The 15,722-nt window shown below is 38.2% G+C and overlaps 1 protein-coding gene across 9 annotated transcripts in view; it reads left to right on the plus strand.

The window, feature by feature from the left end:
- PTPRZ1 (protein tyrosine phosphatase receptor type Z1) overlaps positions 1-15,722 on the plus strand; it is a 193,627-nt gene that overhangs the window by 35,796 nt on the left and 142,109 nt on the right. For all 9 annotated transcript variants that reach the window (XM_037888956.2, XM_037888951.2, XM_037888954.2 and 6 more), the window contains exon 2: positions 12,274-12,339. In XM_037888956.2, the coding sequence (XP_037744884.1) occupies positions 12,274-12,339 (66 nt within the window). The remainder of the gene's footprint in view (positions 1-12,273; positions 12,340-15,722) is intronic.

Raw genomic sequence — 15,722 nt, forward strand, 5'->3', positions numbered from 1 at the left:
ATGAACTACAGATAAGTGAAAACAATGCAAGTAACATCCCACTAGTTTTCATGAAGTTTAAACACCAAATACGCTCGTATACATTTAACGGTCACTTTGATCTATACTAATATACAAGTGAATTGGCCAGGGCCTCTTGCATGAGCTGGCACCTGGTCTGCCAGTGTCACACGATACATTGAGGGTTTTTTTGCCTAGCTGTACTACGCATGGAACTGGAACTATTTCAGAAGAAGCTACCACTGAGGCCCTGTATTTAAGCCTTCTACTTAGTAGCGAAATTTAGGTTCCAGGACCTCTTTCACATCTCCCAGTATCATGACTACAGAGCACAGGTTCCTCAGTTGAAATCCATCTAGGTGTCTCATGATATCTCTCACCTTCACACCCAGCAGGCATGTCACCCAGCAGTTCTCAGTCACCACATACCCAACTGTTTACATTCCTGATGATCGATTTCCCCCACCCCCACTCCCATCTCCACCTCTGAAAATAGAATCTGCTTAAGTAAAGTAGATTGTCTAAGGAGCCCTAATTCAAAAACATATAGTATTCTCCTCTGGATCAATTTTAAAGGGAGGCACAAAGTTAATTAAAGCTAATTTAGCATTTATTTGTGAGGATAATATGAGGTTTGACTTTTATAGATCTACTTTTATTTCATCTCATATATAGTACTGAAGTATGGAATCTGCCACCCTGGGAAGGATTTGTTAGTAGGAAAGATGACAAAATTATTTTTTGGCTGCTGCCAGTGTAGTTGGATGATTTTGATGAATCCATATGGCTTAGTGATGAGAAAAATGGTCTACAGGCCAGGGGTACTCTGGTTTTAATCCAAGCCGTTGCACTGCATGAACCTGGGCAACTCGCTTCACTGCCCAGTGCCCAGCTGTCGAACTGGATAATAAGCAGGAATCCACTGAAAAATAAAGCTTGCATCTATTCTGAGATTTCCAAGATAAATAAATTAGTCCTGTTCTCCAAAAAAGTATTTGGATTTTGATTTGTAAAAGTAGTTTTTTACCTTGGCAAAATATTATGTATGAACTATACATTGTCTTGAACAGAATTTTAAACCTGTCTAATTCACTAAATGGTTGCTTTCATTATCAAGAAGGTATCCTGTGCAGTGTCTAGATTGTAGTATTATTGTGTACAGGTTGGGCTAGATTCTGTTCTCAGGTACTCTGGATTCAAACTAGTGTGTCTAAAAGCAGAATGAAATCCCATATGTCTAAAGTAATTTAAACATAACATAAACAAATGCTGTATATAGTATGTTTTCTAAAAAGGTCAATTGCAAGTTTAAATGTCCCCCTAGTGAGAGAAAAAGGAAGTACCATTGACCAGATTCCTACCTGTCAAATAATATCTGAAGAGCACAGCAGAGGTATTCATGTATCCTAGAGATGCATTATACCACAACATTTACTGTTTTTTCTAAAGAAAAGATGACAAAGAAAAGCATTACTGGATTATTTGAAGAAGGCAGTGTGTAGCAGCTGAATGTCTATTCATTTGAATAAGTTTCCTCTGAAGTCTGAGGGGACAAAAAGTTCAGTTTCTCTTTTTTATAACACATGATCCTAAGGCCATGGAAATCAACTGGAATCTTTACACTGAGTTCCTTGAGTTTTGGATTAGGCTCATAAGGTGATATTTTCAAAAGGACCTAAGCAATTTAGGCTTCTAAATTCCATTTTCAAAAGTGATTTAGCCATGTAGGAGCTTAATCCCATTTAATTTATAAGAGACGTAGACTCCTAAGTAGAGCTGTGTGAATAACATATTTTTTTGGTTCACTGGAAATTCTGAAAAATTAGAAAAAAATGTTTTGGGTTGATCCAAAATTGATTTTTTAAAAAATTTTTAGCAAATCGCAAAATTGGAAAAACTTGTTTTTGGTTGAACTACACATTTTGTTTAGCAAAAAATGAAATGTTTCATTTTGATTTTGAGCTTTTTCTACATTATTTTTAAAAAAATCAAAGGAAATTTTGAAAGTAAGTCACTTCAGATCAAATAATTTCATTATGTGAATGTCAAATGGTTTTTTTTATTTATTTTATTTTAATTTTATTTTTAGTTTTGTTTTACTGAGACAATATTTGGCAAATTCAGCATGAATTTGCCAAATGTTTTGGTCAAGCCAAATCTGTATTTTTTTTCCGGGGGGGGGGGGTTTAGGGAAAAATCTTTCACAGCCTCTACTCCTAAAGTTACTTTTGAAAATGGCACTTAGGCTCTTAAATCACATGGATGCTTCTGAAAACTACTAATAGTGGGTAGTTCATAGATCGTTCCCTGCTTTCCCCCCACCAAGTCTGGTTGAAGGTACAGTTTAAAAAAAATTATTTTTTTTTTGTCTGGATGATTATCATTGCAATTGACTGTAAACAAATAATGGTTATGAAGTTTCTGTTTTTGTGTTACAGTGTTGAGACTATGCCTTGTTCTCAGGCTTTATCTCATTTTTGTTGCAAATATTTAATTTCCTTCCACTAGAAAGTCAAAGAAAGAGCCAAGATCTGTTGGCACTTGGTTAGGCAGCACTGACAGCTAATGACACTATATGTGAACTTTCATTTGTATCGAACTAATTTGAAACCTATGAGAGATTAGCTGAGGTGAAGTTTTCCAGTTTAGTGTTACAGACAAAGTTCAAGATGGCAAGTAACAAAAGGTAATAACCTGCATTTTGTGGCTCAACAGACAAATTCAGGCTCAACAAACAAATTGAGACATGGTGCTCCAATACCACACAAGAATTGGTAAAAGGCCTTTTTATTGTGTTATCACAAGGTTGGACTATATGTGAGATGGTGATTGCAGAAAGGTAAAGTTTCATATTTTCAATGGTTGATTAAACACCGTATCTTTGCTGAGGAAAATGATCTAAGTTTGGATAGCTTGTTGCCCATCATCCTAAAAGGCTGCTATTTCAGCGTTCGGGGGCAACTTTTAGAACTAAATTAGTCATAACGGACACTTGGAGAGAGAAAATATTAAATGGATTTTGTGTAGATTCTGTATTCTGAAATTAGCTGAATTCTGACTCTCTTCAGGTTTATCTGAAATGTGTGCAAATCAGCATTGCTTTTTTTTTCTTCACCATATTCTGGCTGGCCATGTGGCTTCACACAACCCTAAACAGCTTCTCATGCAGATTTCTCCAAGGATGAGTGCATAGCGATCACATATGCACCAGCAAGGTACACAAATATACCTAGAGTATAACACATGATTCCTGAGCCCCACCTTGGAATGCTCTTGTGAATTCAGAGAGAGCCTGCAAAGTGCCAGTTTTGTGGGATTTCAGAGAACTAGGATTAGGGATCAGTTATGCCTCACAGTTCCTCTCATAGATCCCTCTTCTCTTACATATGCATATCTAGGAGAGCCAGCATTTGGCCCTAAAAATATACCAGATGGTAATAGGAATATAAATAGCAATACACTGAAATGAAGAATAGAAAGTGAGTCCAGTAAAAGAAATATCATGAGTATATATTTAAGAATTGCCATTACCTCAGTATCTGCAGTATTCCCTATACTTTACTAATACATATTTTAGGGGAAAATCGCAAGTACTGAGGTCCTGGTTGTACACTAAGGTCAATGAAGACTCTCTACGCACAGCCAATGTACAACACACCAATATGTTTACAGTAGTTTAGAAATGTAATGAAGCTTTGCTGGATAGAATTGTGCAGCACATTCATTTATTACTGATGTAAAAACATCAAACCCTTATTGGGTTGAGGACCAGATGGTTGCTGGCCTACATCTCTTGCCAGACTCAAAGTTAGGGAGTGAGAACCTTGTTAACATCCATGTGAGTACTAACTGCCTGAAATGGGTGAAGACAGGGCCATGACCTCCTGTACCCCTATGCTGGTCAGTGAGCACACACTGTACCCTCTCTAGTGGAACAACCATTCCGGCATGCTCTTCCCTAGGAGCTTTGATTTAACCAGAATTCTTCCTGCAAATATCAGAATATCTCCTTTGCACCCTCTCTGGTGCACCTCTGTTTGCAAAAGGCAAATTCTAGCCATTACTGAAGATAGAAAATGGGAATCTAATGGTTTATAAAATCTACTTCCCATATCCTGCTTTACTAAGTATATTGACAAATTAAGAATAGTGCAGGCAGCCAGTAAATTGCATGAAGATTTTAGCAAAAATTATGATGACTGTTTTTCCCGAACATGTTAATAGCTTGTTCTTTACTGACCTATTAAAAAAGGCTAAATGAAACATCAGGAAAAGTGGATGTGCATTCAGTCTATAGGCTGGGAAGAATTCTGGAAACCATCTACATAATGGTCCCTGCCTTAGGCATATCCAAACCTAAGGCATGACATGGACTAGCATTGTGTTATAAATACTAAAAATATGCAGTGGGATCATCTGGGTAGTCAGTTAGCGCTGATGAAACTTTCAAGGCATCCTGCTTCAATGCTTTGAGACTATCATTAATAGGATGTACAAGAACGGCCTTTGTTGTTAATATTAAGTGTTTTATCTTTTATGACATCTCTTGTCCAAGGTTAATCAGATAGTAAAGTCATATACACTTACATTTGTTTAACTGGTCAATACACTCTCTTCTAACCATTAGAGCACAGTGTTAAGATCTTGCTAAAGTCACACAATAAATGGCATTAATGTAGTTCCCTGTAGGCATTGCTCTCCCCTTCTTTAAAAAAAAAAAAGAAAAAAGGGGGGGGGGGAAGCCCTATATAATATGTCCTACTGACAGACCATTTACTGAGTGACAGAGGTACTCAACACTTACTACACTTACCAGACAGATGTATTTAAGAAAAAGCACTGAGCACTGGGAAATACTATGGTAACCTAAATACAATTGTGTGGCTACTTTTGGTCAGTGGTGACTTTTTAATGGTGACTAACATATGTGGCATGCTGCTATAAGCCCTGTACCATACATTCAGTCTCTCACTGACAGCAGCCTGAAAAAATTCATCAAATTCAATAACAAATCTTTGGGGAAAAATGATGCTGCCAAGGGTGGTTGGAAAGCAGCCAAGAAAAATGATAAATGACAGCCAGAAAATGCAATAATAGATAATGTAATGCATTTGCAGCTTCTTGGGCATAGCAGTGCGTATAACTCATTAACTGTATGTTTCCAGGCTTCTCCTGTATCCCATGTGTCAGCAAATAATTTTTAATGTAGAGCTGTACAGTGTGAATGTCCACTTGCAATGAATACTTCTAAGCCTATACAAAACTTTAGCATGTCTGTACCTGGATGGGTGCACAGAAGAAAGCAGATAGGCAGGTTTTATTCCAGTCTGCTTTGTGATGGAAGATCAGACAGTCAATGAAAACACGCTGCTGAGGAGCACTTAAATGAGAGGGTAGAAATACAAGCCTTGTCTCTAGATCCTGGCCTGATCTTGCTGTCCTTGAAATCTATGAGAGTTTTGCATATCAGTTTCACTGGGAACAGAACTGGGCTCTCTGTGGACTACTAATCAAAACACTGCTAGTTTGAATGCTTGTGTGTGTGTGTGTTTAAAAGTTATTTTAATTTAATAAAATGACCTTGGTGCATCTCTCTAGATGTAAATGCAGATCAATATTAAAACCACACAAGGTAATCCCCATCTTCCAAATGATGACAAATACTCCCAAAGAGGACTCTGATATCTCCATAAAGTGCAAAAGACATTCAGACTCTTAAAACCACTCTTTCTGGCAAATGTCTAAAGGCCAGATTCTGCTCACTTAAACCCATGCAACCCTATTTATTTGAATATTGCATGGGTGTAAGTCAAACAGAATTTGCCACTGAGTGAATATGAACACCTTGCTAAGCAATTTGAAGGTCAATAAATTTGGACTCTGTCAGATAAATAGGGAAAACAAATGGTTTCAACTTTAGAGATGGTGCACAAGAACAGGAATTTTCTAACAGCTTGATTCTGCAACTCTTTACTACTGCTAAGTAGCTTTTACTCCTGTGAGAGTTGTTTGGGGCTACTTATGATAGTGTCATAAGGCAGCTAGGACCAAAAGTAAATATGGCTTGGTAGATGTGTTATTAACAATAAGGTATAGCCTTACTAAGAACTAATATTAAAGAAAACCTTTCCAAAGTCGAGTTAGAAGTGCCTGCTAATGCCTTAGTTGTAGTATTTACATGATGATGTATTTATAATGTTTATAGTACACGTGTTAATAAAATTGCAATGCTGAAATGCCTTGTTTGGGGGGATAGGGAAACCTAAAAGTTTTCATGCTGGGAAAACGTTCAAACATAAAGATTAAAAAGCAATAAACTCATTTGTGTTTTACTTGTATTTAATATTTTTCTAGACATACTCTTTCCTAATTACTGAATTGTAATGGATGCAGATGCTGTTCTCCGTTTTTCTATGGAACACTAGTGAAGTGAATGAGGATTGAACAAATATAACTAAGGTTGAAATTTGGCCCCTGGGTTTTAAATAAAATCCTTGTCTATCATAGTCCATCTCCTTCCTAAGTATGAAATCAGATGGATCTCTTTGAGTACACAAGCGTTGAATCTGGATTTATCAAAGGAATAATTAATTGGTATTTTTCAGGGGTTCCTTTAGATGCCTAATGGAACCTTGAAAATTCCCATAATTTTCCTTGCCTTACTCATCATAGGCTTTCTCCTGGTCCCATTAAACTCAATGGTAGAACTCCCATTGACTTCAATGGGAGCAGCATCAGTCTCCATACCTCCATCAAAGATAGACCTGCCTTACTTCAGAGCCCATCTTTATGGCTTTTTTAAATTATATTTTGGGGTTAGAAGAAAATACTGGGAGACATGAGATTTTTCAGGCCCAAAACACATTTACAATTTGAATGAATAATGCATAATTAACTTCTATTCTATATGTACGGAACATCAGCCCTACAGTCCTTTATTTTCAGAACACCCCATAAATGCAGAAATGAGATGTTCTCTAAATATGCCCAGATTCTATAAATAAGCTATTTGATGACAGATTCATATCTAAGATGAGATTCTATGCTAGGCCTGTTAAAGACACAGCCAAAGAAGCTGCAGCCCATGGGAAAAGGGAGCTAAGCTGGCTTTAACTTACCTTTGTGCTCTGCTGATTCTGGTGGCTGGGGTGATTCGCAGTATAACTAAGCCCTAAGGGCCTGAATAAGATACAGCAGCCTCCTCACAGTGCCCTCTGGGCAGCAGTCCTGCTCAGAATCTCTGCAGCACTATGTGCTCTGGCCCTATCCCAACATGCCCCTTCTGCCGTGAGCAATGTCTCCTGTGTTGGGGCTTGTGAGGAGGGTTCCTGGCTGGATCTGAGGTTTTTAAAGACCCTTTATGCCCTCTGGCCCCTTTACCCAATGTCAGTAATATAAAGGAGCCAGAACAAATGTGAGGGTCACATGCATAGAAGTGTTTTTGTTTTTATTGACAGAACTATTTGTTTACTTTTGCATTTTAATTGAGTCAGCCCAGAATTTTTATTAATCTTACTTACCCAGAGGTAAATTAGGAGTAACTTCACTAAGATAAATGGAGCTAAACTGGTGGTTTAATTGGTGAGGTAAATGGGGGTAAAACTGATGTAAGTGAGAGGAGACTCTGGCTATTTATATTTATGAAAAATAGCTACTAGATCTTGTCATTCTCAGTCATAGAATACCAGGGTTGGAAGGGACCTCGCAGGTCATCTAGTCCAACCCCCTGCTTAAAGCAGGGCCAATCCCCAATTTTTGCCCCAGATCCCAAATGGTCCCCTCAAGGATTGAACTCACAACCCTGGGTTTAGCAGGCCACTGCTCAAACCACTGAGCTATCCCTCAGTTCTGCAATATTAACCAGAAAAATAATCTTCCTCCATTTTCTTCTCCTGGCTAAGGACTGGAACATGCAGCAAGGTCAACAACAAATGAGTCAACCTGGTAGTAACCCCCTTTTGATCAGTGTAGCCTCTTGCCAGAAATGTCTCTTAAGTGCCAATGGAAATGCGATGTGCACTACTGAAATCCATTTGTGCAGAAATAAAAGAAAATTAGCTTCACAGCCTCACAAGTAAATTTTTGGCCCAGTAGAAATGTGGGAATAGGGAAAGGAAAAGCATTTTGATTATTTTTCACTCTTATCTGACTTTCATAGAAAAGTAGTCATGCAACTGGCTAAACCATGACCCTATGACTCCGCCAACTTGCTGTACGAATAAATCAACAAGCTGTGGAAACCTGTTCTGTAGCTTCACGCAAGCCTATGTGCACATGGAAACATGAAGTATTTTTGCTTTATAAAATAAATCCTCCAGTAATAGAGTTCAAACTATTTTTAGGTGTTGGATGAAATACTGTGGGTCAATTTTACAAAAGCCATGCTGCCATCAATTTTTAAAATCAAGCGTTCGGTCCAGAAATTAGTTACTAATAATGCAGATTTTGACTTCATTTTTTCCCCCTCTTTTTAAATTATTTTCTTCTTCCATTCAGCTAAAATAAATTTGTAATTTAAGGAAAATAAAACATTGCATTTACATGGGTGCCTACTCCCAGGTAACCAGGAATAAAGTGGTTGTAGATTTGCTAATTATAACACACAATAAATTATACAAAGATATCCCGCCCCTATTTTGTCCATACATTGTCAGCTGGTCAACATCAAGTGTTTACACAAAGCATTATTGTATTTTCCCATAGTAGTATTACACCAGTACCACAGAGGAAAAACTGTTACATTTATGTTCTCTCTTTCTCTCACTCACACACACTCACTGTTTTCTCTAACTCTCCCCTCCCCCACTGTGTATTACTTCCACCATCACCTTCCTCAAAAGCAGTTTGTTCTCTCTCTCTCTCTCTCTCTGTGTAATATCTATCTATATCAATTTTTTAAAAAGGAAGGAAAGCAATAGGAAAAAAGTTAACAACTGCAGATGTTGGAAAGCATAGTATTTGTAAATCAGTTTTCTGTGAGCATTTTGAAAAGAGTACAATAGGTGAATAGCAGAGTAAAGAAGAAAAGGAGGACTTGTGGCACCTTAGAGACTAACAAATTTATTTGAGCATAAGCTTTCATGAGCTACAGCTCACTTCATCGGATGCATTCAGATTTTGTTAGTTTCTAAGGTGCCACAAGTATTCCTTTTCTTTTTGCGGATACAAACTAACACGGCTGCTACTCTGAAACCAGAGTAAAGAAGGTGTATGAACTTAGAAAATCCACTGGCACTTATACAGGCTTCCCACAAGATTTACTGGGTATAAAAGTGTATAATGCACAAAAAAAGTGAATCCTTCTCCTTTTTTCTTGTTCATTGAAGCTATCACTCCTTGTCCATCAGACCTCTGTATGGAATTTAAAAGTGGTGGTACTCTCTCACGCCCAAACTCTGCTGCTTTAGCATATGAATGCCCAACAGATTGTTTGAAGTAACAATTAGGAGAACAATAGATAAAGGAGGAAATTGGAGACCACAACTAACACCTGGGAATCAGGGCTTAAACAACGTTCTTTTACATATTGATTAAAAGAAAACACTAGCAAATGCGTATTGTCTGAAACTGTGGTACAGAAAAAGTGCTAATATACATAACGCATGGCTTGGCCGTTGCTTTCAGTTACACTCTACAAATAGATTTCAGAGTATCAGCCGTGTTAGTTTGTATCCGCAAAAAGAACAGGAGCACTTGTATCACCAGTACTTGTGTTAGAGACTAACAAATTTATTTGAGCATAAGCTTTCGTGAGCTACAGCTCACTTCATCGGATGCATAGTGCAAGATGCCAAAAATACTCTACAAATAGCTCATTTACCACTTTGCCTCGTAAGGGCCTGATCCTGCTGTCTTTGTGCACACCAAATTCCTGTTGACTACAGTGGGTGTACAAGATTTCAGGAGAAATATCTTAAAGGAGTTCGAGTCATGTGGATGATACTGGTGTCCTGTCAGACTTAGCAACATGCATCTTCCAGGGAAACAAGTGGAAAATATTGTGATATATATGAAAATATTCTTGCCCAGAAGGAACTATAATTGTAATATCCTATAATCCACAATATATGATGGCTTTCTCCCAGAGATCCTGGTGAAAATAATACATGGACCTTGCTGAGCTAACTTGTTTTGTAAAATTTTATCAATGGCACAATATGAACAGAGTTTTGCAGCATTTTCCCCCCAAAAAGACAATCAGTACATGCACTTGGTATGCCTGCTAAGTTAATTGTTTCTTCAGTAGGTTACAGTGTGCTTCTTTTGAACAATGTTTAAAGCAGCTACACTAGGATTATGACCCTAAAATATGACCGGGAATCTCAAAACTCCTGCAACCTCTGTCTAAACGTGAGGGCTCAGATTCTGCTTTTATCACCTGTGCACACTAATAAAGTCACAGGAGTTATATGGGCATAAGTGAGAGCAGAGTTTGGTCTGAGGTTATTTAATGGTGGATATTCATCTACAAATAAAACTACATAAATCAAGGTATAATACGTACTTTTAGTAGTAATTTTTTTATTCAGTGCTGAAATTCCATTGCAGAAAGCTTTGTTCTCCCTATCATCAAATGAAGTCACTAGTCACATGCTGGACAAAGAAAGACTTAGGGTGAAATCCTGGCCCCTTGAAGTCAATGACAAAATTCCCACTGCCTTCAATGGAGCCAGAATTGACCATTTCTGAAGGGCCAATACAGAATATGTTTTCTGGAAGTGAGAGTTTCTGGTGCCAGTTGCTGTACTTTTAAAAGTGGAAATATAGATGTGATGGAAAGAAGGGAATGGGGACGGAATGAAGACTGGAAAGAAGAAAGATTCATTTCACTAGTCTTGCTACCTACAAGTATATCAAATGTGGATAAGCTAAAGCTTTAAAACTGATCAATAATCTACATTCAAATAAAACTACCAAATACATTTCTATTTTTTGCATATTTGCTTATAAGAGCGATAGACTGCAATATTGATGGCACTAGTGTTCTATTTAGCCTATATTTACCATTCAAAATCTAAAAGATGTGAATTTAATAATGTCTAGGCATTAAACATGATAATTCACCTGTGTCATACTGTCTGGCGTTTCAGAGTAGCAGCCATGTTAGTCTGTATCCGCAAAAAGAAAAGGAGTACTTGTGACACCTTAGAGACTAACAAATTTATTTGAGCATAAGCTTTCAAGAGCTACAGCTCACGACTGTGAGTGCCTACCTCAGGGCAGAGTGTCAGAAAACAGGGCAGATACCCCAAACAGGTGGGGTGTTCTATAATTATATTTCACCAAGCCACTGAACTCGTGGATCACTATACTGGTCTAACCGTGGAGTCACAGACAGTCCCCTTAGCCTCTCCAGTCTATCTTTCCACCAAGACAAACCGGACTTTGGTATGTGACCTTTTATCACAAAAATTACATCATATTTAATTTAGGTTGCTTCCAGTCCCAAGAGACCAGTCACTTACCCCAGATCAATTGGTACTCTAGATCTTACACCAAAGACAACACTGGCAGCCAATTCTATAGTAAACTAACTAAAGGTTTATTAGCTAAGAAAAGGACATGAGAGTTATTGAGAGGTTAAATATAGGCACAGGTGAGTCACAGTTTGTAACTCCAAATGTTGGCAGCAATGTAATAATGTCTTTCCCAAATAATTCCCAAAAGTCTTTTCCAGGATACCCAAAAGGTGTCTGAGGAGCTCTGTTTTGCATCTGGTACACTTCCCTGTAAGAGTCCAAACAGTCAGAGATGCAGGACTTTTCCTTGAGTCCATGCTCATAGCTTCTTCTCACAGAAAACAAGCTGACAATGTCATTACCCACATGGGCTTTTCCTTTGATAACGGAGAGTGAGGAATGTATTTTGAGTCTTTGACCTCTGATCATCACACACAATGGCCACTTGCTTTGAAGTTAGCACTTTTCTGTTAAAGTTCTTCATTTGCATTCCACAAGGCTTCTTTCTCATTAGATGGGTTATTTAGTCACAGGGGTATACACAATGTAAATGTTTGTTACAACATTATAACGGGATACAGATAAGTAAAAACAATGCAAATAACATCTCACTAGTGTTCAAGACATTTAAACACCAAATATACTCATACCTTTAACAATCACTTTGATCTATACTAACATACAAGTGAATTGGGGTGGGGCTCTGGCATGAGCTGGTACCTGGTCTACCAGCATCACAACTTGTTTGTGGATTCATCTTTTTTTGTTGTTGTTGTTACTGATACTTTTCTGTTCTTATTATGTTTTTTTATAGATTTGGTTTATGGATACTATAGACAGCAGAGAAAAATGATTGAAGAGATCGACTGGTCCTATACAGGTAAATGCATTTTGTGACTGAAGGAAATATTTTGATTTGATATTTCACATTCATTATTATAACTCCTGGAGTCTGCAATATAGCTGTAGCTAAAATTGTACTGGGGACTGAATTATATATACAGAGTTTGAAATTAAGTCTGGAAACTTCAGGAACAAGTACTGATTCAGTTGCGTAGAACAAGCTAGATTTGTTTTAATTGAATGTGTTACACTCAAAAAGGCATGGCCCTGATTAAGCAAAGTCGTTTAACATGCAACTGTCTTTAAGACTTGAGTACTCACCCTCTATTTTTAGGCGTTCTCTCTCATCACCTGTATATCACAATTTCGGGATTATGTAAAGCAGACAGATGGGCCATGACTGGCTAAGTCCTGGTTGAGGGGTAGTGAAATTACCTGTACCTGTTCTATGTCCACTTTGGGACTCTGTGGGATTCATCTTTGGAGCAGCTGAGTGTCTTGTCCACACCAGCTACCATACTGACTTAACCATCCTCAGGATCAGTCAGTCTGGTACAGAGCTCCCATCTGTAGGAGGAAAGGGATTTAGTGCTTCTTGGGATTTACCCACTTGTCTTCAGTATGGACTGAATAACAGGTGAATAAGATTTATACAGGTGGGCTGTATAAGAACTTCAGGATTTGGCTCCCAGCTTTTGCTATAAAGGACTGTCATCTTTCAGACATATTGAAATGTTAATTTTGTTCTAAAATGTTACTTACATCTTACCCAGAACCAATTTAAAAAAATGTAAAGTAACTTATAGTAGCTGTACCTAGCCACATCCTTTTTGTATAGCTTTAATTTGTTTAGTCACTGTCAAAAGGCACCAGGTATGCTTTTAATATATTTTTAGTTCAAAAAGTTTCTGAAGCCAAGGATAACTTTTCAAATCTTTCTGTATCTAAAAAAATAGATCTAAAGTGATTTTAGTCTCCATCTCTCAATTTGTGAGGCAAAATCTTTTCTTCTAGGGTAGAACATGTCTAACAAATATGAGCCCAGAGAGAATTGAACCAAGCAATTCATAAACCCCTTAACAATGAGTTTATAATGGAAACACCTACTCGGATACTTTGCGCTACAGTATCCATGGGTGAGATCAATCAGCACAACATTTCTTATTCAAAATCCTTCTCTGTCTTTTGTAAACATTACTCTGTATAAAAGAAGTAGAGTTGAACACAAAGAATGCATATGCTCAGAGGCCAAATCCTGATCCTTGTGCAAAGAACTAGTAAAGGACTTTTGCACAGGGGATTGATATGGGGTTCAGGGAAGGACAGAACCTCCCCTTAGGCCACAAAACACCATCTGAGCTTTTTTGCACCTGCTACTAGACCCTCAGGACTGCAGTAACACCTCTAATCCATGGGCGTCCTCTCTACCGGATTTTTTAAAAACTGGATCTATACCATTCAGATGGATAGACTTAACCTCTGAGCCATTTGTATGTGGCTGGGACAACACTGCACAGCTAAACAGCACAGCTCTGTTGCTATGGGACCTCCTAACACTCTTTTGCAAAATCTTTCCTAGTCTTACATTTTCTAAGTATCTCCTTTTGGATGCATTTGTTGTCACCAAAACTTGAATTTGCCTATGTACTCAATCAAGCTCTCATGATTTTATCACAACTCTCGTGATATTTGGTGAGTTTCTTAAAGCTCCAGCTCCTGGAGTCAAGAGATTACATGAAAACTGCAGCTTTCATTTTTAAAAAGTAAGTTTCTAGTTCTCATGGTTGCAGACAACAGCTTAAAAATGTAACAACCTGTGTGCATTCTAAAGGCTCAAAAGCCAGAAGGCAAATAAAAAGAACCCAACCTTTATTTATTTATTAAATCTCAACATTTTTAAGCCAGTCACATGACTTGTTAGGCCTGACTCATGATTTTTGAAAACTCAAGATTGGCAATACTAGGTACTTATGTATGCACGTGCCTGTTTGTATATGGCAAGTAGGGTTTTGGTGCATAAACTTGCATGTGCAAGTTTGAATGTACAGCCCAAACTGAGAAAGTGTACTCATTCTTTGCTCAGACTCAAATTATGCTTGGATTTGATAGCCTTGAATCCTGAGCACTAAGGAGCCTGAGAAATTAGCCTCTGTGGCTGTTGCTTTGTGGGAGCCTTATGGGCCTTTGGGGCTCTCCAAACATTGAGTTTCATCAGCATGAGGTAGAAGAATTCCCTGTTCTGCAGTTGCACAATTCACTTTAGGCAGCCTATTTAAAAACAGGGGCCTGTAAGTCTGTTCTGTTAGTAAACAGTAATATAGCCAGGTTTGGACAAACTTCACCCTGCCCACAAATGTTAGTCTAGGGTTACTATATTTCAGGTTATCAAAAAGAGGACACAATGTGGGAGGAGGGGAGGGAGCTAAATGGGAAGAGGGGAAGACAGGGGGTACAGATGGGGGTGTTGGAGGGGATACCTGTGGTAGGGGTACTTACTGGAGGTGGGGGGCAGTGGCAGGACAGCAGGCACAAGCCCAGGACGCAGCAACAATTGTCAATCAGCACCTCCCTGTGGGACGCCCTACCCAAGGCTGGGAGCAGGGGCCTGGGTAGGTGGGATCTGGCAGCTGTGGCTTGCAGGGGAATGGACCGATCAGCTGCGAACGCAGGAGAGGGACCAATCAGAAAGTGGACCAATTGGGGCTCTTTCTGAGCTAGAGCTTGTCTGCTCTGCAAAAACCCCCGCACATTTCCTGTTTTTTGAAAAAATCTGCCCGGACAAAGAAAGGAACCTCAAAAAAGAGGCTGTGTCAGGGGAAACCCAGACATCTGGTAACCCTATATTTAGTCACCTCCCTTAATGCACTTCTGGAAGGTGCCCATCTGCTACAGTGGGATGATAGTGGCATATGAACTGATCTAGAATAGGACAAATGAAAGAATAATTTGAATCTCCCTTCCAGAATTCCTGAAAATGTAATTTAATAATAACCCACCTTCATATACCATGGTATTGTTCACATATCTTTTAAATTAGGCTCTTAATAAAATGTTATTAATAAAATTGTATTCTGAAGGCATACACATTTGTTGAATACTTCATAATACGTCACAATTCTTATTAGGCCCCAATTTTCAGCTGTGCACAAAACTATGCATTTGCATGCATAGATCTATAAATCTGCATGTGAAGTAAGCTGGTTTGAATGCACAAGTGTTGAATTTTGGAGGTGCAAGAAATGTCAGAGCATTTTGCAGGTGTATCTGTAATACATGAAGCAGAAAAATGTACCTAACAGTTATTTTACTAAGTAAATTATCTTTATTTCAATAGGATTATAATTGAGCATTAAATTATCAGATGAAATGACTCTTTGTCCAGTGTAGAACATTTGTAAAGTAGTGACATATATATGTCAA

This window comes from Chelonia mydas, chromosome 1, assembly GCF_015237465.2.
Source record: "Chelonia mydas isolate rCheMyd1 chromosome 1, rCheMyd1.pri.v2, whole genome shotgun sequence".
Lineage (NCBI taxonomy): Eukaryota > Metazoa > Chordata > Testudines > Cheloniidae > Chelonia > Chelonia mydas.